Source organism: Serinus canaria, chromosome 18, assembly GCF_022539315.1.
Source record: "Serinus canaria isolate serCan28SL12 chromosome 18, serCan2020, whole genome shotgun sequence".
Classification (NCBI taxonomy): Eukaryota; Metazoa; Chordata; class Aves; order Passeriformes; family Fringillidae; genus Serinus; species Serinus canaria.
Window position 1 is genome coordinate 2,189,759 of NC_066331.1, and position 19,780 is coordinate 2,209,538.

A 19,780-nucleotide genomic window follows, 5' to 3' on the forward strand; every position below is an offset into this window, starting at 1 on the left:
TTATCTCTGCCAGGAATGCAGGCACTGGTGCTGCAGAGAGCGAGGAGGACGGCAAGGGGAGTCAAGAATGATGCCATTCATTGAGATCATGTTTTGTGGGTTGGCTACTTCCATCCTCCCTTTTCCTGGTACTGGGGAGGACGCAGCAGGCCCTGCTGGGGGACACTCAGCACCCCTGCACAGCTCCCTGCCTGTCACCACCTCTGCACGCTCCCCTTTGTCACCCCCCCAGGCTTTTTGGGGACCCCCTGTCCCCCCCAGGACCCTGCTGGCAATGGCAGAGGGCTCTGGGTATCCCCGGGTTCAATCCTGCATTATCAAACTCCCTTGGCTCTTTGCATCGGAAACTTTTACAATTCCCTGCTCGGCTGGAAAAGATGAGTGCAGCAAACCCAAATTAGGAATAAATTATACAACAACTTTACATTTTTCTTTTATAAAGGAAAACTGCGTGGCAAGAGCTGTGCAGGCACCTCATTCCTGACGTCCTCCCTTGCAAGGATTATTGCAGAAGGCTTAGTTTGAATAAATAAATAAATAAATAAATAAATAAATAAACACAGCACGAGCTCCAAACCCACTTTGGGACCTGCTCCTGCCAGGCCACACGCTGCCTTCTCACCCCCAAAATCCCAAATATGTGCAGGATGCAGGGAGAGCCAAGCTGCAACATCCAACCCAAGCACTCCCAAAAGCTGCATCTGTGTCACGGGCATGGATTTTCACAATGAATGGCCACAGCTACTCCTCCTTAAAGCTCTCCCTGTTGCATTCCCGCAGCATTTTTGCAATATTAAATTCTCCACCTCCTCCCAGCCTGCTCCCCCCGCCCTTGCAAGGGCACAAGGCAGAGGCAGTCCGGAATAAGCAGCCAGCTGAAAAGCAAAGAGCCAGCTCCTCTTTGCCACCACCACGCTGGCAGAAATAAATCACTGCTGTCCCCTTCCCAAACCCCCTCCCGCTGCTCCTCAGGGCTCAACTCCTGCCCTTCTGCAGCTCCTCAACGCTCAGCTTTGCCCTTTTGCAACTCTACAACTCTCAACTTCTGCAGCTCCAAAATGCATAATTCCTGACCTATTGCAACACCTAAATTCTCAACTTCTGCAGCTCCGAAATCCTCAATTCCTGCAGCTCCAAAGTGCCCAATTCCTGCCCTTTTGCAACTCCTAAATTCTCAACTTCTGCAACTCCAAAATGCTCAATTCCTGCAGCTCTCAAATACCCAATTCCTGCCCCTTTGCACCTCCTAAATTTTCAGTTTCTGCAGCTCTGAAATGCATGATTCCTGCCCTTTTGCAACTCCTAACCTCTCAAATTCTGCAGCTCCAAAATGCATATTTCCTGCCCAATTGCAACTTTGACATCCTCAACTTCTGCAGCTCCAAAAAGCTCGATTCTGCAGCTACACAATGCCCAATTCCTGCCCTTTGCAACTCCAAAATTCTCAACTTCTGCAGCTCTAAAATGCTCAATTCCTGCAGCTCCTAAATGCATAACTCCTCCCCTTTGCAAATCCTGAATTGTCAACTCCTGCACCTCCAAAATGTCCAATTCCTGCCCTTTTGCAGCTCAATTATTAACTTCTGCCCTTCTGCAGCTCTGAAATGCTTCAGTCCTGCAGCTCTGAAGTGCTTCAGTCCTGCCTTTTTGCAGCTCCAAAATGCTCAATTCCTGCAGCTCCAAAATGCAAAATTCCTGCCCTTTTGCAAATCCAGAATTCTCAACTTCTGCAGCTCCAAAATTCACAATTCCTGCCCTCTTGCAACTCCTAAATTCTCAAATTCTGCCCTTCTGCAGCACCTAAACGCTCCATTCCTGCAGCTCCAAAATGCTCCAGTTCTTGCAGCTCCAAACTGCTCCACTCCTGCCTTTCTGCAGCTCCCAAATCCCCAATTCCTGCACTTCCAAACGCTCCATTCCTGCCTTTTTTGCACGCTCGGAGCGTGCTGGTGTGACAAACCCCACTGCTGCCTCCGACCAAAAGTTACCAAATATTAAAAGGGGGGGGAAAAGAAATGGGTGGAAAATGATCTCAGCGCTGGCACGAGAACAATACTTTCCCATGGAAACATAGGTATATATTTAATTCCCGGTAACTCCACTCCAGTTTCACCTTTCATCTCCTTCGCGGACTTGTTTAAAAGTTTGCTTTAACCCCGCGCCGAGCCCCGGCTGCAGCTGCTCCTGCAACACCCCCCGCGCGTTCCGGGCCGTGCCAAAGGCAGGCGAGGGGCTCGCTCATCCCGGGACAGGCTGCACCGCCAGCGGGCAGGAAACGCGGCACCGGGAGCGGCACCGGGGGGTGCACCGGGAGCGGCGACCCCCGGGCAAAGCGGGCGTGCAAACGCGCGGGCGCACGCACCCGTGCATGCACACGCACCCGCTCCCGTGCACGCGCGGCTGCACGCGCAGCTGCACGAGCGCATATGCACACGCTCCCGCGCATGCACATGCACGCGCACCCGTGCACGCGCGGCTGCACACGCAGCTGCACGAGCGCTTGCACGCGCGCTCGGCCGCGCGTGCACCCGCCAAGTTGCACAAGCGAATGCGCGCGCGCGCGCACCCGCCCCCCACCCCCCCCCGCACAAGTTGCACAAGCGAGTGCACGCTCGCGCGCGCGTGCACGAGCGTGCACGTGCATGCACTCGCGGCCGTTGCACGCGCGCCCGCGGCTGCACGCGCGGAAAACGCACGCGCACCCACCCGCGGCTGCACGCCCGCGCGCGCACGTGCACGCGCTCTCACCTCGGGGCTGAGACATTGTCCCCCGGCGGGCTGGGGGCAGGGCGCGCGCACAAAGAGCCGTCCCCCGCGCGGCCCCGCCGAGGGGCGAGCCGCCCGCCCGCCCGGCGCGCTCACGCACACACACACAAAAGATGCGAGCCGCGCGCTCCCCCCCGGAACGCCGCGCGCGCTCCCGCCTGGGCGGCGCGGGGCTCGGGGCGCGCCGGGCCGCGCCGTGCCGGGCCAGGCCGGGCCGGGCCGGGCCAGGCGGGGCCGGGGGGAGGGGGGGGGTCCCTGCGCGGCTGGCGCGGGGCCGGCGCGGCTGCACCTACATGATGGGCCGGGGCGGCCGCCCCGGCCTCCGGCGCGCACGGGGGGGGGGCGGGGGGCACCGCACTGCGCGCGCGCGGCGCTGCCGCGGTGCCGCATGGGAGCTGTAGTCCTGCGGCCTCACATCCCCCGGTGAGGCGCCGGCAGGGGGCGCGGAGAGCGCGGCCGGGTTCGCCCGCTTCAAACCGCTTAACGTCGCTTCAAACGCTTCAAACCGCTTAACATCGCTTCAAACCCTTCAAACCGCTTAACATCGCTTCAAACCCTTCAAATCGCTTAACATCGCTTCAAACTGCTTGAAACTGCTTCAAGTCTCATCAAACTGCTTCAGACTAATTGAAACCGCTTCAAAACGCTTCAAACCACTTCAAACTGCTTCAACTTGCTTCAAACCACTTCAAATCGCCTCAAACCACTCTAAAATTGCTTCAAATTGCTTCAAATGGCTTCAAATCACTTCAAATCTCTTCAAATCATTTAAAATCATTTTAGGCCATTTCAAATTGCTTAAGGTCTCTTCAAACCGCTTCAGACCCCTTCATACTGTTTCAAACCGCTTCCAACATCTTCAAATCGCATCCATTGTATCCATCCCTGCATCCCTGCCTGCATCCCTGCCTTCAGCAAGTTCTCAATCCATGTGTTTTAATTTCTGCCCTTGCAGGCAGATCAGATGGAGTGAGCTCCCCTGAGTGTCTTGCTTTGAACAGCCAGGTGTGTCCTGAGGAAGGCAGGAGTCACCCCTGCAATGGAAAATGCAAACCCCCTCCCTCTGAATTGTTATATTTTTGAAATTGAGGGGCTCTCAGGCAAAGATATGGGAATAGGAATTACAGTTATTTATTAGGAAAAAAATTAAAAATTAAAAATAAGAAAATATAAAAATACAAATGCAGTGATACAAAACAACCCTGCCAGAGTCAGAGCAGGCCCTGCCCCTGTGTGTCAGGGTGGTGGCACAGTCCCATCCCAGGGGGGCTCAGGCTGGTGGCACAGTCCCATCCCAGGGGGGCTCAGGGTGGTGGCACAGTCCCATCCCAGGGGACTCAGGGTGGTGGCACAGTCCCATCCCAGGGGGCTCAGGGTGGTGGCACAGTGCCATCCCAGGGGGGCTCAGCCCTCCTGCAGTGCCAGCTGTGGCTCTGCTGGAGCAGGGATCCTGCCCAAGGGGGGAGTTTTCCTCTGCAGCTCCAGGGCTGCTGGAGATGGGCCTGCTCTCCCTCTGGGAATGCAGGGCAGCAGAAAGCTGCTCCTCTGGGAATGCAGGGGGCAAAGGCTGCTGGGCTGTTCCCAGCACCTCAGATTGGATCCAGGTAGGAATGCTTGGCTCCTCCCCTGGGCGGAGCATCTCCCCATGGGATGGTGGAATTTGATCAGCCCTGCAGGGACACTCCCTGGCCATGGACAGCAGTTAATTAATAATCAATGGCCCATGAACAGCAGAGATCTGGAGGAAGGATGGGCTGTGAAGACATAAAGGAGGGGAGGAGAGGAGAGGAGAGAGGGGAGAGAGGAGAGGTTATTGCCCAGCTGACTGAAGAGCTCAAACTTCTGCATCTGGGTCTGGCCATAACTCTCTTCCTTAGGACTCCCTACCTGCTGTAGTTTGAATTTTCTATGAGTTCTGATTTATTTATTCCCCCTCCCAACTCACTCTCATTGCTAAGGAATGAATTTGCTGCTGAGGAATTGGACAAGCAATTTCTGTGGTCTGACTGCTGAAAAATCTCCTCTGTGTGTCTGCAAACCGAAGGTTTGCCCCGAAATGTTGTTTGTTTCAGACACGAGGCCGTTCCCTGCCGTGCTTTGATCGGGGAGCTCGGGAGGCAAGCACAGTCATGTGCTGGGTTTGTCCAGGAGAACACAATTGGAGCTTCAGTGTCAGTGTTTGTGTGAACACTCACTCCTGGGCCAGAAATTAACCCCAGAGCTCTGTCCTCAGCCAGCAGTGAGCTCCAGCCTCCCCAGATTCTCCTGCTTCCCTCATGCAGGAGCTGTGCCAGAGGTTGTTTCCCTTTCCCATCTCTCTGGGGAGGGGATGCTTGCCCCTGCTCCATCTCCCTTCACAAGGAATTCTTTGGAAAATCCAGGTGCTGCTCACGTGGGATTTTCAGCTGTGACAGGTGGTGGGAAACAGGAGCAAAACTGTGTCCAGAACACCTGTGGTGCCTCCTGGTGCTTCCCTGAACACCAGACCAGGTTTTGGGGCTTAAATCAGGATTTTCCCAGCATGTCATGGGGAGGGAAGGGGCCACAGGTTTTGCTGTGAAGCTGTTGGGTATTTTGGATCCCAGCCCTGTGCAGGGACAGACAGAAGCCTTTTTTTTCCCCAAAACAATGCACTTTGCAAATGGAGAAACCAGGCAGAGGAGCTTGGTGATCCAACTTTATGGAGCAGGAGGTGGCACAGGCTGCAGCAGTTGCTGTGCTGAAGGATCCAGTGGCTATTTCAGTCTCTTTGGTTCTGGTTTATGTTTTTATTTGATTATTCTGCTCCCAGCCATCCCTCCCTTGATGGGAATGGGAACTGTGGGGAAGGAAGGATGATTTGGGAAGAGTGTAGCAAGGTTTGGCTTGGTCTGTCCTGTGAGAGGCAACGAGTCAGTGACATTTTCAAGTGTGATCCCATTTTCAAGTGTGATCCCATCCTCTGGACAGAACCTCATGAAATTTCTCATTATTTTTGAGCTCAGGTAGGGGTCAGTGCCCACAGAACAGCTGGACAAGAGAATTCAACTATTCCCTAACGCTCCTGAGGTACAGGAAGAAGCTGGAAATTCAAAATAATTGGAATAATGACCCATGAGGCAGCAGCCAAGGCAGGCTCTCTGCTGCAGAGGATGAATAAACTGCAGGAAGTTCTCCCAGCTGGGAAAAGGGACCCTCCCAAGGGATGTCTGGGGAGGGAGCTGGAACAAAACCGAAGCAAACAGAGGGTGCAGATGCTGGGGAGGAGAATGTGGCTGGGGGAGAGAGGAGGTGAGAAACAAAGAGCTGTGCTGATGGCAGCAGCACCATCTGCTCCTCAGGGTCTGAGTGCTGCCGCTGATATCCTGCATTCCTTTGTTCCCCCGGAGCTGCAGCCTGCAGGAATTTAAAGCCAAACACAGCCCCTGCAGTTCAGCCCCATCTTACCTTTTGTCTGAATTTCCTCAATCTCCTCCTCCTCCTCCTCCTCCTCTTCCAGCCTCACCTCTTGCAGCCCTTAACTCCCAGTTTTTCCTGAGCTGATGGATGAAAACCCAGGAGAACTTGGAATTCTCAGAAGTTAAACAAACTGTGCTGCCCCAGCACACACAGGGTGGGATGTTGGTAAAATCTCTCTTTAGCTGAAGAGGAGAACTGAGAGGGAAAAATGATCCAAGAAATACATGCAGCTCATAAAAGAGGCAGAGGCCAGTAAATAAAAATGACTTTCAGCTTAGTAATAAGAAGGTTTTAGAGCCATAAATCTGGCTGGACAATAATGATGAGTCAAGCTTGCTCTTCCAGGAGGGGTGAGGGTGATGTTTGTGTGTGTTAACCTAAAGAGGAGGGACAGAGCTGGAAAAGCAGGTAGGAATTTTAAATTTTTAGAAAAAAAATGCAATGGATGCACAGGTGAAGTAAGGCAGCCTCAACTCCTGAAATCATTGATCTGGGGCTGGGGGAAAAGGGGTTTTACATGGCCTCTCTTAAACTGCTTGTCCTTCCCTCTATGCCTTGCACTCCTGCTCTCGAGGATGGTTTTGTTTCTTAGAAAAATGCTGAAATTTTACCAGTTGCATCTCTTTTTGTGGTCACCTGTCACAGACATGTTTTATGACAAATCCTTTTTAGGATTTTTCCTTCTTGGGAAGTTGAGAGGCTTCAGGAACAAACTGTGAACAATGATTCTCTGCTGCTGTGGGATGCAACAGGTGGATCTGGGATTGGTCTCTGTGGTTGTTTCTAATTAATGGCCAATCCCAGTCCAGCTGTCCAGACTGTCTCAGTCACTGACAAACCTTTGTTATTCATTCCTTTTCTATTCTTAGCCAGCCTTCCGATGAAATCCTTTCTTCTATTCTTTTGGTATAGTTTTAATATAATATATCATAAAATAATAAATCAGCCTTCTGAAACATGGAGTCAGATCCTCATCTCTTCCCTCATCCTGAGACCCCTGTGAACACTGTCACAGTCACCTTTTTCTGTGTTGCTGCAGAAAGCCAGAGGTGCCACCCCTCTGTCACACTCTGGGACAGAGCTGAGTGTGGTGGCTTTTCCTCAGCTGCTGCTGTGGGTTTTAATGCTGCAAACAAACACTGCAGGGTTGTTTTAGTGGTTGCATTTGCTCCTCTGTGCCCTCTGTGTGTGTAACACGTTCTGGATTTGCTTTGATGCACTAATGGACTCAAATGCACCCTTGGGGCAGCTGGGAGCTCTCAGAGCAGCCCTCAGCCCCAGCCCTTTTGTGTCTGAGCATTGCCAGGGTCACATCCCGAGCTGCAGGCTCTGCACTGCCCTGAACCTGCTCAGCCCTGCAGGGACAGCTGCCTGCTCCATCTTGCAGGGTCAGGTGCAGCACCCTCAGCCCCCGTGGCTTTAACACTTGCAGCTCGCTCAGCAGGCATTGTCTGCATGCCCAGTGCCTCCCTCCCAAAGCCAGGAGCAATCCAGGGAATCCAAACTCTGCCCAGTCACCCAGAGCCCAGCCCTGCCACCAGGCTGGGTGCAGCTCCAGGGGGGTTAAATGACCCCATCATATTTAATAATCCAACCAGGAAAACCGCTGGGAAGGGAACACAGCTGGAGGTGGGCAGGTGGCTGCAGGACCAGGGGATGGTGCCACCCACGACAGTAGTGCTGACAAAAAATACTCATTTTCTGTCACATCCCCATCTGGGAGAGGTCACATTTTCCCCTCTCAAACTCTGCTGATTTAAAATAGGCATTTGGCTTCTTTTTTCTGCAATCATGAGGTATTACTCATGGCCAGAGTGAATCTATGTTTGTACCCATCTGGCTGTAATTATGGCATTCTATATGCACTGCACACAATGTATATATTGTGCACTGAACTGCTGCCATGGCTCTTGTTGAGCTCTCTTGATGCTTCACTTTAAAGCTTGGGGTTTTTTGGTTTTTTGTTGTTTGTTTTTTTTCCCCCCAGAGGTTTTTAACTTCCCGTAAAAATCTATTCTGGGCTGGGACTTCTTGTGCCAAGTCTTAGGCCAAGATTGAAATTTCTTTTATGAAATTTCATTCTGAGCCAGCCTGGATGTTGTTCCAGAAGGGGGGTGAGGGTGTGGAGCAAAACCCTGTCCTGCATGGTGTGAGCAAAGCTGACTCCTAAAGAACTGAATTTTGCATGGTCACTTCTAGGGGTGCAAAATGCTGCAATTCTCAGCTGGGTTTTAAGCCCTTTCCTTTAAATCCAGGGATAAATTGTACTTGTTAATCATGCCCTGGGTCTGAGTATCAGGACATTTTTGGTGTCCAGGAGCTGGGGGCTTTGACAGTGGCCGAGGACCCTTTGCAGTTTGGTGCAGCTGCAGTTGGAGCAGTGAACACTGGAGCAATTTGGGTTTTGCACAGTTCATTTCAGCCTCTTTCCAGCTCCCAGAAAAAGGGAAGCCTCTAAATGAGGTGCTCTGAATTCCTGCTGAAGGGGTTCCCTGGCTGGGGATCTGGGCTGTAGAGGGTGCAAATGCATCGTCCTTGTGCTTACCCACAGGTTTATTGATGCAAACACATCACTTCCAGTAAATGTGGAGGAGATCTCCTCAGCCAGTGCTTGAGCCAGCTGTGGGCACAAGAAAAAGAGCTCTAAACAGTGACAAGATTCAGGCAGGAGCAGGGCTCGAGTTGGTTCATAAGTCCAAAGGAAAATGTAAAATAATTTGGGTTTCTCTTCGTTGGAATCTCAGTAATTTCTGTGATGGGCCTCTGGCTCCCAAAGGGCTCTGCAAAAGCTTGGATATAAAAAGAAGCTGTGAAAGAGCAGCTGCAGTTTACCTGCAGCTTCTGCACCACTGCACAAAATCATTCCAGCATTCCTGGGCTCCTGAAAGGGCTGGGAAGGGCAGCCAGAGCAGGAATGCTCTTCCCAGCCAGAGGGGATGGAAGGGCCACATCCCCAGCCTGAAATCCCGGGGTAATGTTCATTTCTGGCCATTTATTTGTTACTGAACTCGTGCACAGCACAGAACCTCCCAGATTTACCTTCAAGAGGCAGAGCCTGCCCTGCTGGAGGCACCTCCATCCTGTGCTGGATGCTCCACATCCAGCACAGAAGGGTTTCCACAGCATCTTTGGAGCAGGGATGCACCAAAGGTTTTGGGAATGGTCCTTTGTGATTTTAAAGCCTTTTTTGGGTTTTTTTCTTTTTCCTCTGCTGTCCACAAAAGCCCACCCCTGCAGGGATGAGCACACATTTCCAGGTTTTGGGAAATCAGCATGATTGGTAAAAAGCACCCATGAGGAGGACAAGGGGTGATGCAATTCCCCCCTGGGTCAGGGCCCTTCTCTGGAGCACCCCCAGATCTTCTGGATCTCCAAGAGTTGTTCTCAGCCTTGGTTCCCAGGAACCACAACAGCACTGGGGCCTTGTGCCCCCTGGAGCTCGGAGCTCTGGAATCTGTTTTGTCTAAGGAAGGGCTATGGAAAAGTACTGGGAAAAGGAGCCACTACTGCAATACTGAGTTACAAATGTATGTGTGAAGAATACAGAGAATATAGAAAAGAAAAAAAGGCAAAAGCCAAACCAGCATCAGGAGGGAACCCTGGAGACCCTCTCGTTCCAACTTCCACTTGGCCAGGAAGAAGTAGAACATGAATATGAGCAGTTACAACTTTTGAAGTATAAACAGAGACCACAACAAAGTGACCAGAAGAATTCAGCCCCAGATGGGCTTTTATTGTGTATAATGCTTGGGGGATGAAGATAAAAATTTCTGGGTTGTTTTTTTTTATTGAAGTTGTAGTTATGTCATTGTATTTACTCAGTATTCTGTTGGCAATTATTTAATTAGAGTCCTTTGAGCTAATACTCTTGGTTAAGGTGGAAACTAAGGAAAAAAAAAGAAAGTTTCCATGAGTTTTGTGCCTTGTGCAGGCTGAGCTGGAGCAGAGGCTGGGCAGAGTCCCAGAACAAAGCAGGGATTGATTCCAAGGATCTCCTCCATGGATCCACCTTGGGCAGCACCAGAGCCCAGCCAGGGCTGCCCCCAAGATGACCCAAAATGGCCCCAAAATGCCCGGCCGGGCACGGGGTCTCTCCCTGGGATCAGCTCTGCTCCATTCCCACCTTGCAGTTCATTGTCCCAGCCCAGCTTTGGCCCAGCCAGTCCCACCCTGCTTGTTTTTCTCTCTCCAGCCCACGGGGTTTGTGCTCCTGGGCTGAGATTGGGATCATTTGTCCTTGGTGCCCAGCTGGAGCAGGAATTGTTTTGTCTCCCTGCTCTGGGCACAGAGCTCAGCATCCCCTGGTGTGAGCCCAGACCCTCACACTGAAGAGCACAGAACCTGAAACACAGAAAAGCTGAACCTGAGGGATCCCTGTGGGGCTTGGGCCATCGAGGGCCCTGGGACCAGGCTGGGGCTTCAACCCTGGATATTCCCAACCATTGCTGGGGCTGAAGGAGGGAATGCAAATGCTTCTGCATGGCTGAGACCTCCTCATGCAAACAGTGCTTTTCACTTCAATCTGTGCTGTGAGATCCTTTTCTTCTTTCCAAATGAGGACACAGTGTCCTGATCTCCATTTTCCAGGATAAAAATGTGGAGTCCGTGCTGTGCTTACAGAGCTTGGTCACTGCTGTGCTGATCCTTGTGCACAAACCAACCCAGACACGGAATTCCCAAGCCCTGCAGGGATCTGAGCAGTGAATCCCTGCTGGAGCAGGAGCTGCTGGGTGTTTTCCTGAGCGTGGATGAGCAGGATTCAGGATTCCTGCTCAGCTCAGCCTCTCCCAGCAGCTCACAGGAGGCACTCAGAACATCAGAGCCCATGGGATTGTGCTCAGATTGTGCTCCCAGAATGGGAACAGGGTGATGAGCAAACAGCTCCGTGGGGTTGATCACATCCCAAAGGCAGCAAAAGGCCCATCCAGAGGGTGACAAGAATTCCAGAGGGGGAACAACTCCATGGGAAGCATCACAGGAACCAGCCCCCCTCTGTAGATGGCAGGAATTCAGTGTTGCTGTTCAGGGCTGCATTTCCAATGCTTTAATTACATTTTGGGGAATGGAATAAAGTCCTGCTGACCTTGTGGATGCAGGCAGGAGCTGGGAGCAGTGGATGGAGTGAGGCAGCTACTGCCCAACCTCAAACCTCTCAGCACATATTTCCAGCCCCTTTCCTCTGCTCCCCACCGAGGTTGTGCTGGGAGCTGGAAGCGGGGGGGGTGTCCCTGGGGGCTGCAGAAAGAGGGGGTGTCCCTGGAGGAATGGTCCTCAGGAGGAGAGAATCCTTGGAAGGGAGGGAGGGCACTTGGAGGAGGGGTTACCTGGAGGATGGGGGTCCCTGGGAGGGGGGTCTCTCAGAGAATGGAATCCCCAGGAGAGGGGGGTCCTCAGGAGAGGAGGTGACACAGAAAATGGGATCCCCAGGAGGAGAGAATCCTTGGAAAGGAGGGCACTTGGAGGAGGGGGTCACCCAAGGGATGGGGTCCCCAGGGTGGGGGTCCTCAGGAGAGGTGGTCACCTGGAGAATGGGGTCCTCCTTGGAAGGGGGGTTCCTTGGAGCAGGGGTCCCTCGGAGGATGGAGGTGCCTGGGAGGGGTGGCCACACAGAGGATGGGGGTCCCTGGGAGGGAGTCCTCAGGAGAGGTGGCCACAGAGAAAATGGGATCCCCAAGAGAAGAGAAACCTTGGGAGGGAGGTCACTTGGAGGAGGGGGTCACCCAGAGAATGGCAGTCCCTGGGAGGGGTGGTCCCACAAAGATGGGGTCCCTGGGAGGGGTGGTCACCTGGAGGATGGCAGTCCCTGGGAGGGGTGGTCCCACAAGGATGGGGTACCGGCAGGGTTTGGCGGGTACCGGAGTTCTGGAGGGTACCGGCGGGGTTCAGTGGATACCGAGAGGTACCGGGGGGTACTGGCGGGGTTCGGGGGGTTCGGGGGGTTCGGGGCACGGCCGGCCCCGCTGCCGAGGGGGCGGTCCCGGGCCGGGGGCGGTGGCAGGAGCCGGGCCCGGCCCCTCCGGCTCGGGTGGGACGGGAAGGGGAAGGAGCGGAGAGGAAGAGGAGGAGTTGGGCTGCACCTGGGTGCGCGTCATTACTCGCGGGTGCCCGTGGCTGGGGCAGCCGAGCCGGCGGGGCTGCGCGCAGAACGGTGAGAAAAGCGCATTTCCAGGGACTCGGAGCGGGGAAAAGGGAGATGTGCAAAACAGGAGTGTCCTCCCTGTGAGACACGCGGGGCACCCGCGGCTGGGGCGCCGTGGGCAGGCGGGAGGATGCAGGGGGGTGCTCGGGGAGGCTCAAGGATGCCGTGGGATGCTCAGGAATGCAGGGGGGTGCTCAGGGATGCAGGAGGATGCTCAGGGATGTGCAGGGATGGTGGAGATGTTAAGGGGTGCAGGAGGATGCTCGGGGATGTTCAGGGATGTGCAGGGATGCTGGAGATGTTAAGGGATGCAGGAGGATGCTCAGGGATGCAGGAGGATGCTCGGGGATGTTCAGGGATGTGCAGGGATGCTGGAGATGTTAAGGGATGCAGGAGAATGCTCAGGGATGCAGGAGGATGCTCGGGGATGTGCAGGGATGCTGGGGATGCTGCGGGAACTGTGCAGGGACAGCCCGACCCAGCTCTGCTCCGTGTCATTCCTTGTCCCCTCAGGGAAGCAGGGATGAGTTCGGAGGGAAGGGGTTTGCAGCCCCGGGCACGTGGGGGTTCCCCTTGGGGCTGATATAGGAGAAAATTCAGAGAAGGAAGAAAATTCAGAAAAGGGAGAAAATTCAGCCGATTTTTTAGACTTCCCACATAAAGCATTTAAGTTATTGTGTGTTGTTGTAGTCACAATTTAAAGAATGTAAAGAGCACAGCAGAGTTTTGCTGAAGGACCACCTCGGCTGCTGCCTTGTAGCAGCAAGATCAATAATCTCATTTTCCTGCTGTTGTTCACTCATGAGTTGTTTTTGCCTCGAGCCACAGCTCATTTAGCTGTGGCTGACACCCCTCTTGTTTGGTTTTCTTTGGGTTTTTGGGTTTTTTTTGGCTTGAGAGACAAGGCAAACGTGCTGTGCAGCACTGTCGCCATGTGACCTTTAAAGCCCGTTGCCAGGTTGGTGCCTGGGGAAGGGAGGGGAGCCTTCCCAGGGATCAGCTGAGCTGTGTTGAAGAAGCACTGGCATCTCTGATGGGGATTAAAGCCCAGATCCAGCCATTCCCTCGAGATGGCTCTGACTGAGATGCCCACGAGCATTCGTGTGTCACCCACTTGCCACAGCAGCACAAATCACAAGGCAGTGCCTGGACTGAGCAGGATTCTCACAGCCTGAGCCCATCTTCATTTTGTCTGCTATTAATCAATTCAAATGCCTTGGCAGCTTTTTCTGCTGGGCCTCTGTGTTCCTTTCCTTCATCTGGAGTTTCAAAGAGGGTTTTTTTTCCTCCCCCAAATACAATTTTTCACCCTTCATGTGATGCTTCTTCAGTGTCCTTCATCGTTCTGTAGCCTGCGTGGAGGTGGCAGGTGTAATATGAAAAATTAATTAACATTCTTCAAATGACCCTTCCTCCAACCTGGCTGACGTAAATGAAAGCATGGCAGGGTTCCAGTGGAGATGTGGGAGTGTTTTGGGTTTTGGAAGTGGAGAGAAAACAAATTAGAGAAAAACAGTAACTGGCACTGGTGATTGAATCTTGTTAAATCATCTTTGCCAGGTTTTATTATAATTAATATTGTAATTGATATTATGACTATAATCTATTTAAAATATTGTGGCTGAGGGAAGGGGTTGCTGGGTCAGACCCTTGTGCTGAGGAGGGCCCTTGGTGGAGTTTTATTCCTGGGAGTGATTTTGGAATGTGCAAGCAGTGGCACTTGCAGGGCGTGCTGTGAGCAGAGGGAGAAGCACAGTGATTTTCATGACCTGTAAGCAAGAGCTGCTGCTTCTGATTATTTTTCAAACACTCTGCTGTCACTGGGAAAGGTTTTTTTGCCTGGAAATATCCAGAGGAGTTGTACTCATTTTTCCTGCAGGGCTTGGTTACTGTCATAGCTTGAAGCATTTTGTTGTTGGATTTATTTATTTTTTTTTAAAGCAAAATATTTTGTTATTTTTTAATTTTTGAAGTAGTCTCAGTGTGAGGGCAGCACTCCAGGCTGGAGATGGGATTCCTTCCCAGAAATTCTCTTGTAGTGATTGTATCCTACATCCCTCGTGGGGTCTCTGCTCCACGGAGGACCCCAGAGCCAGCCTGGGAGTGGGAATTTGGTTCCTTTTAGCCCCTTTTCCCTCCTCTCACCCCTCACACGCTCAGACAGGCTCTGTGTATAAAATATTTGTGTATTTATAGTGGTGTTGACATCTGAGGAGCTTCCTGTGTCCCGTTCCTGTGCTCCAAAAAAAGATTTGCCCATTAAAACCCAGCCAGGGAAGGAAGTTTGGGCCATGTGGTGTCTGACAGATAACTGAGAGCCCAGAGCTCTGCCCAGGCACCAACAACATCAGCCTGCTTCTGGAGGGAGTGCTGGGAGCTGGAAGGCTGGAATATGGATAAATTCCATATTTTCCACTGTGTTTTGGCTGAAGGGTTGAGGAATTACTCAGTTTCTTGTTTTGGAGGCTGAGAGTTGGAGACTTTCTGTGCTGGCAGGCACTGACCCCCAAGAGAGCTCTGCATTGACCTGAGGCTGTGGAGAGGCTTCCAGAATTGATTAATTTTGGCTTCCAGAATTGATTAATGGCACTGGGATTGTGGGGGTGGAGTTGGTTAGAAGTGTGTGATGTCACAGAGTGGACAACTTGAAGTTAAGGGTAAGAATACAGTAATAGATATAAAGCAGGATGGAGGGTTTAGGGCAGAGGCTGCTCCTTCTTCTTCACCTTCTTCTCCGTGGGTTTGGGTGGTTTTGTGTCATTGGATAAAAAAGTCCCCATTGCAGGCACAGGTGGTTGGTTATTGGGTTAAAAGTGAAAATAATTGAGGTGTCATTCCTTAATTGGGCAGTTTATCCTTCAAAGGCCTTGGAGAGAGAGATAGTTACAGCCATTGTGTAGCTTGTTAGTGAAACACTGCAGAACTCACCCCTTGTGAGACTGCAATCTAGGTAAGAAATTATCCATATTAGAAATAAAGATTCTTCTTTATTTCTCATCCATATTTCCATCTTTATTTCTTATCTTCTTTCTTCTTATCCATATAAGAAATAAACGCCTGAGTCTGAACACAAAATCCCATCTCAGGAGCTTCAATCCTGACTTTGGCAGAGGCAGGAGAGAGCCAAACCCCAGCAGTTTGTCACTGGTGTGCTGGAGGTGGCCTTGGTGCCACCTGTCCCCTCTGAGCAGCTCCTGTGTTGTCTCCCCCTCCCAGGTGAAATGTCCCGAGGTTCCCAGCTGAGGCAGCAGAGGGAGATGGAGATTGAGCCCTGAGTGCCAACCTCAGGCAGCAGAAAGGGTGGCAAAACCCAGGAGAGAAGAGCCCTTGCAGCCCCCCAGCCCAGCCCAGGTACGTGCAGCCGTCTCCTGGGAGAACATTCCCATTGGATCCCACTGATCAATCTCCTGGGAGAACATTCCCACTGAATCCCACTGATCAATCTCCTGGGAGAATATTCCCATTGAATCCCACTGATCAATCTCCTGGGAGAACACTCCCACTGAACCCCACTGATCAATCTCCTGGGAGAATATTCCCATTGAATCCCACTGATCAATCTCCTGGGAGAACATTCCCATTGAATCCCACTGATCAATCTCCTGGGAGAATATTCCCATTGAATCCCACTGATCAATCTCCTGGGAGAACATTCCCATTGGATCCCACTGATCAATCTCCTGGGAGAACATTCCCATTGAATCCCATTGATCAATCTCCTGGGAGAACATTCCCAGTCTGTCCCATTCCCGGTTCCCCATTCCCATGCCCAGTCGTCTTTCCCATGCCCAGTCGTCTTTCCCATTCCCAGTCTTTCCCATGCCCAGTTCCCTGTTCCCAGTTCCCTTTCCCAGTCTCTCCCATTCCCGGTCTCTCCCATTCCCGGTCTCTCCCATTCCCGGTCTTTCTTTCCCATTCCCAGTCTTTCTTTCCCATTCCCAGTCTTTCCCGTTCCCTGTTCCCAGTTCCCCGTTCCCCGTTCCCAGTTCCCCATTCCCAGTTCCCCATTCCCAGTTCCCCATTCCCAGTTCCCATTCCCAGTCCCCATGCCAGACCCACCCGTGGATCAGGACTTTCTCAGACCTGCAGACCGAACTGAGCCCTCTCTGTGACATTCCCAGCCCGGAGGCTCCCGCTGGAATTCTTTGGGCATTTCACCCCAAATTTGTGTTTTTCTCCTGGAACCAGCCCCGAGATGGCCCCAGGAGCTGCCAGGGAAGCCGGAGTGTGGAGGCAAACCCGAGCTCTGCTCTTCAAGAACTGTCTGGTCAAGTGCAGGACCAAGAAGAGCAGTGTGCAGGTGAGGGCTCCTCGCAGCAAGCACCTAGGTTGGAAATATTCCATTTTTGGGGGCAGCAGGTGCTTTTCCCTCTGGTTTTCCCATTCTGGCTGACCCTAATAAGCATACATTGAATATTTTTGACCCTAAAAAACACCAAATTATAAAATATTCCATTTTTTTCCCACAGGAGGTGCTTTTCCCTCTGTTTTTCCTCTTCTGGCTGATCCTGATGAGCATGATGCACCCTCACAGGAAATATGACGAGGTGCCCAACACAGACCTGGGTCCCCTGGACCCCCTGGTGCTGGTGAATTTTGTCATTGGCTACACCCCCCCCACTGCCCTGGCTCGGGAGATCATGAAGAAAGTGGCTTTTGACAACTTTGAGGATGGTATTCACACCCTAAATCTTCTTTTTTTCCCCTATTATTTCATGCTGGAACTTGGGTTTGAAGGGGGAACTCAGTGGGGCTGGAATAGGAAAAATCTGAATTTTTCAGAGCAGGGAATGTGAAGGTGTTGGGTTTTTTTGTTGATTTTTAGGGTTTTTTTTTATTATATTACATTACATTACATTATAGTATATTATAGTATATTGTATTATGTTATAGTATATTATAGTATAGTATATTATAGTGTAGTATATTATAGTATACTATATTATAGTAGACTATAGTATATTCTATATTTTAATCTTATATTCCATTTTAAATATTCTGTTCTATTTTGAATATTATAATACACTTACAATAATTTTACATCTATATTTGTATTTCTATTTCCAGTGTATTTCTGTTTTATAATCTCATTCTATTTGACATTTATATTATAATTTCCTATTAATTTGTTTGTGTTCCCCGTGCCAGGGCTGGTCACCGAGGAGTACCTGAGTGAGGAGGAGCTGGAGGAGGCCAGTGCCCTCAAGCCCTCCAACTTTGTGGGGGTGGTGTTCAAGGACCCGCTCTCCTACCAGCTGCGCTTCCGCGACTCCGTGGCCATGGGCTCCCTCTACACCGAGTCCCGAGGTCAGCCTGCAGGGAAACAGCTGCAAAATCACCCCAAAATTTCCTTTTTCTGCTTTGTTTGGCTTGGGCTGGTGTACTTTGGTTGCTGGGGGTTGTTTGTGCTGGTATCGGGGAGTGCAGCAGCTGTAAAATCCCAATTTTTGGGGATTTTACCATCCCATGGCCTGGCTTGGAAGGGCTCCTGAAGATGCTGATTTCCCATTTAACAGGAAATCCAGATAGTCATGGGAATCCAGAGGTAAACCTAGAAGGGAACATGCTGGAAAATCATCCCAGATTTTCCTTTTTTTGCTCTTTTTTGGCTTGGTGTGCTGTATATTTGTTGGTGGTATTACTGGGGAGTGCAGCAGCTGTATCTCTATTTTTTGGGATTTTAACGTGGAATTGTGGCATGGAAGGGTCCATGAAGATGCTGATTCCCTATTTAATAGTAAATCCAGATAGTAATGGTAATGCAGAGGTCAACCTGCAAGGGAATGAGCTGGAAAATCACCCCAAAATTTCCTTTTTCTGCTTTGTTTGGCTTGGTTGCTGTATATTGGTTTGTGGGGGCTGTTGGTGCTGTTATCGGGGAGTGCAGCAGCTGAAAAATGCCAATTTTTGGGGATTTTAACATGGAATTGTGGCATGAAAGGGCTCCTGAGGATGATTCTTTCCTGTTTAATAGTAAATCCAGATAGTAATGTAATCCAGAGGTAAACCTGCAAGGGAATGAGCTGGAAAATCATCCCAAATTTTCATTTTTTGAGGTTTTATTTGGCTTGGTGTTGCGTGTTTTATTTTGTGGGTGTTGTTGGTGCTGTTATCAGGGAGTGGAGCAGCTGTAACTCAATTTTTTGGGATTTTACCCTGGAATTGTGGCATGGAAGGGCTCCAGCAGATGCTGATTCCCTGTTTTCCCTGCAGCCACGTGCTCCAGCCTGCGCAAGAGCTGCGAGTCCGTGACCTACTGGAGCTCGGGGTTCACAGCCCTGCAGGCCTGCATTGATGCTGCCATCATCCAGGTGAGCAATCCCACCAAAACCCCCCAAAAAATCCCATCAAATAGGGCTGGGAGCACAAACCCTGTGAGGAACCCCTGAGGGAGCTGGGGGTGCTCAGCCTGCAGAAAAGGAGACTCAGGGCTGCCCCCATCCCTCTCACAGCTCCTGGAAGGTGCCTGTGCTCAGCTGGGCTGGGCTCTGTCTCCAGCAGCACTGACACAACCAGAGCTCACAGCCTCCCCCTGCACCCAGGGAAATACAGGCTGGAGAGCAGGAAAAGTGTTTTACAGAAAGGGGATAAAGTTCTGGAATGTTCTGCCCGGGGAGGTGCTGGAGTCCCCATCCCTGGGGGTGTTTATCAAAGCCTGGATCGGGCACTGGGGGCCAGGGTTTGGGTGAGGGGTTGGGGCTGGGCTGGACTCGATGGGCTTGGAGGTCTCTGACAGCCTGGGATTCTGGGAATTCTGTGAAAATCCCACTAAATCCCACCCTCACCCCAAGGAAGGGCAGATCCAGGGGCTGCTTAATCTGCCTGTCAGTCCTGGGAGATGCAGTGTCAAATCTCAGCTGGCATCTGATGAGAAGGGAGAAGTTTTGGGGCGGGTTTGGCCATGTTCTGTCCAGGTACCACTGGGAAAATGCCATAAAATCCCCCTAAATCCCATCCTCACCCCAAAAAAGGGCAGATTTGGGGCTGCCTGGGCTGTTAAATCTATTTGTTAATCCTGGGAGATGCTGTGTCAGATCCCAGCTGGGATCTGATGACAAGGCAGAAGTTTTGGGATGGGTTTGGCCATGTTCTGTCCAGGACTGTTTTGTCCAGGATTTCCCCAATCCTCTTGGATTCTGAGGACTTTTTTCCCCCAATCCTCTTGGGTTGGATTCTGAGGATTTTTGTCTCCATTTGCATCCCAGAGATGCTGAACATCCATCACAACCCTCCTCAAAAGCTCGCCTCAAAATGCCACTCCAGAATTTACCTACAAAATTCATTATTTTGGTGCCACTGTTGCTCAGCAATTTTTGCCAATTTCCCTCTCCTCACCCTCCTCGTGGTGGCAGCAAATTCCATCTTTTTAAGTGACAGAAATTCCACATTTCCCCATTTTATCCCCAGGCATTCAGGTGTTTTCCAGTCTTGGGGCCA

At 51.5% G+C, this 19,780-nt stretch overlaps 2 protein-coding genes across 2 annotated transcripts in view; one reads left to right on the forward strand and one right to left on the reverse strand.

Moving 5' to 3' along the window:
- Positions 1-2,840, reverse strand: part of MAP2K6 (mitogen-activated protein kinase kinase 6) — a 42,736-nt gene extending 39,896 nt beyond the window's left edge. Inside the window, exon 1 of the mRNA XM_030233301.2 lies at positions 2,749-2,840. Coding sequence (XP_030089161.1) covers positions 2,749-2,764 — 16 coding nt within the window. The 5' untranslated portion in view covers positions 2,765-2,840. The remainder of the gene's footprint in view (positions 1-2,748) is intronic.
- Positions 2,841-12,252: 9,412 nt separating this feature from the next.
- Positions 12,253-19,780, forward strand: part of ABCA5 (ATP binding cassette subfamily A member 5) — a 38,724-nt gene continuing 31,196 nt past the window's right edge. Inside the window, exons 1-6 of the mRNA XM_009094311.4 lie at positions 12,253-12,352; positions 15,560-15,694; positions 16,532-16,643; positions 16,813-17,017; positions 17,492-17,650; positions 18,557-18,654. Coding sequence (XP_009092559.3) covers positions 16,539-16,643; positions 16,813-17,017; positions 17,492-17,650; positions 18,557-18,654 — 567 coding nt within the window. The 5' untranslated portion in view covers positions 12,253-12,352; positions 15,560-15,694; positions 16,532-16,538. The remainder of the gene's footprint in view (positions 12,353-15,559; positions 15,695-16,531; positions 16,644-16,812; positions 17,018-17,491; positions 17,651-18,556; positions 18,655-19,780) is intronic.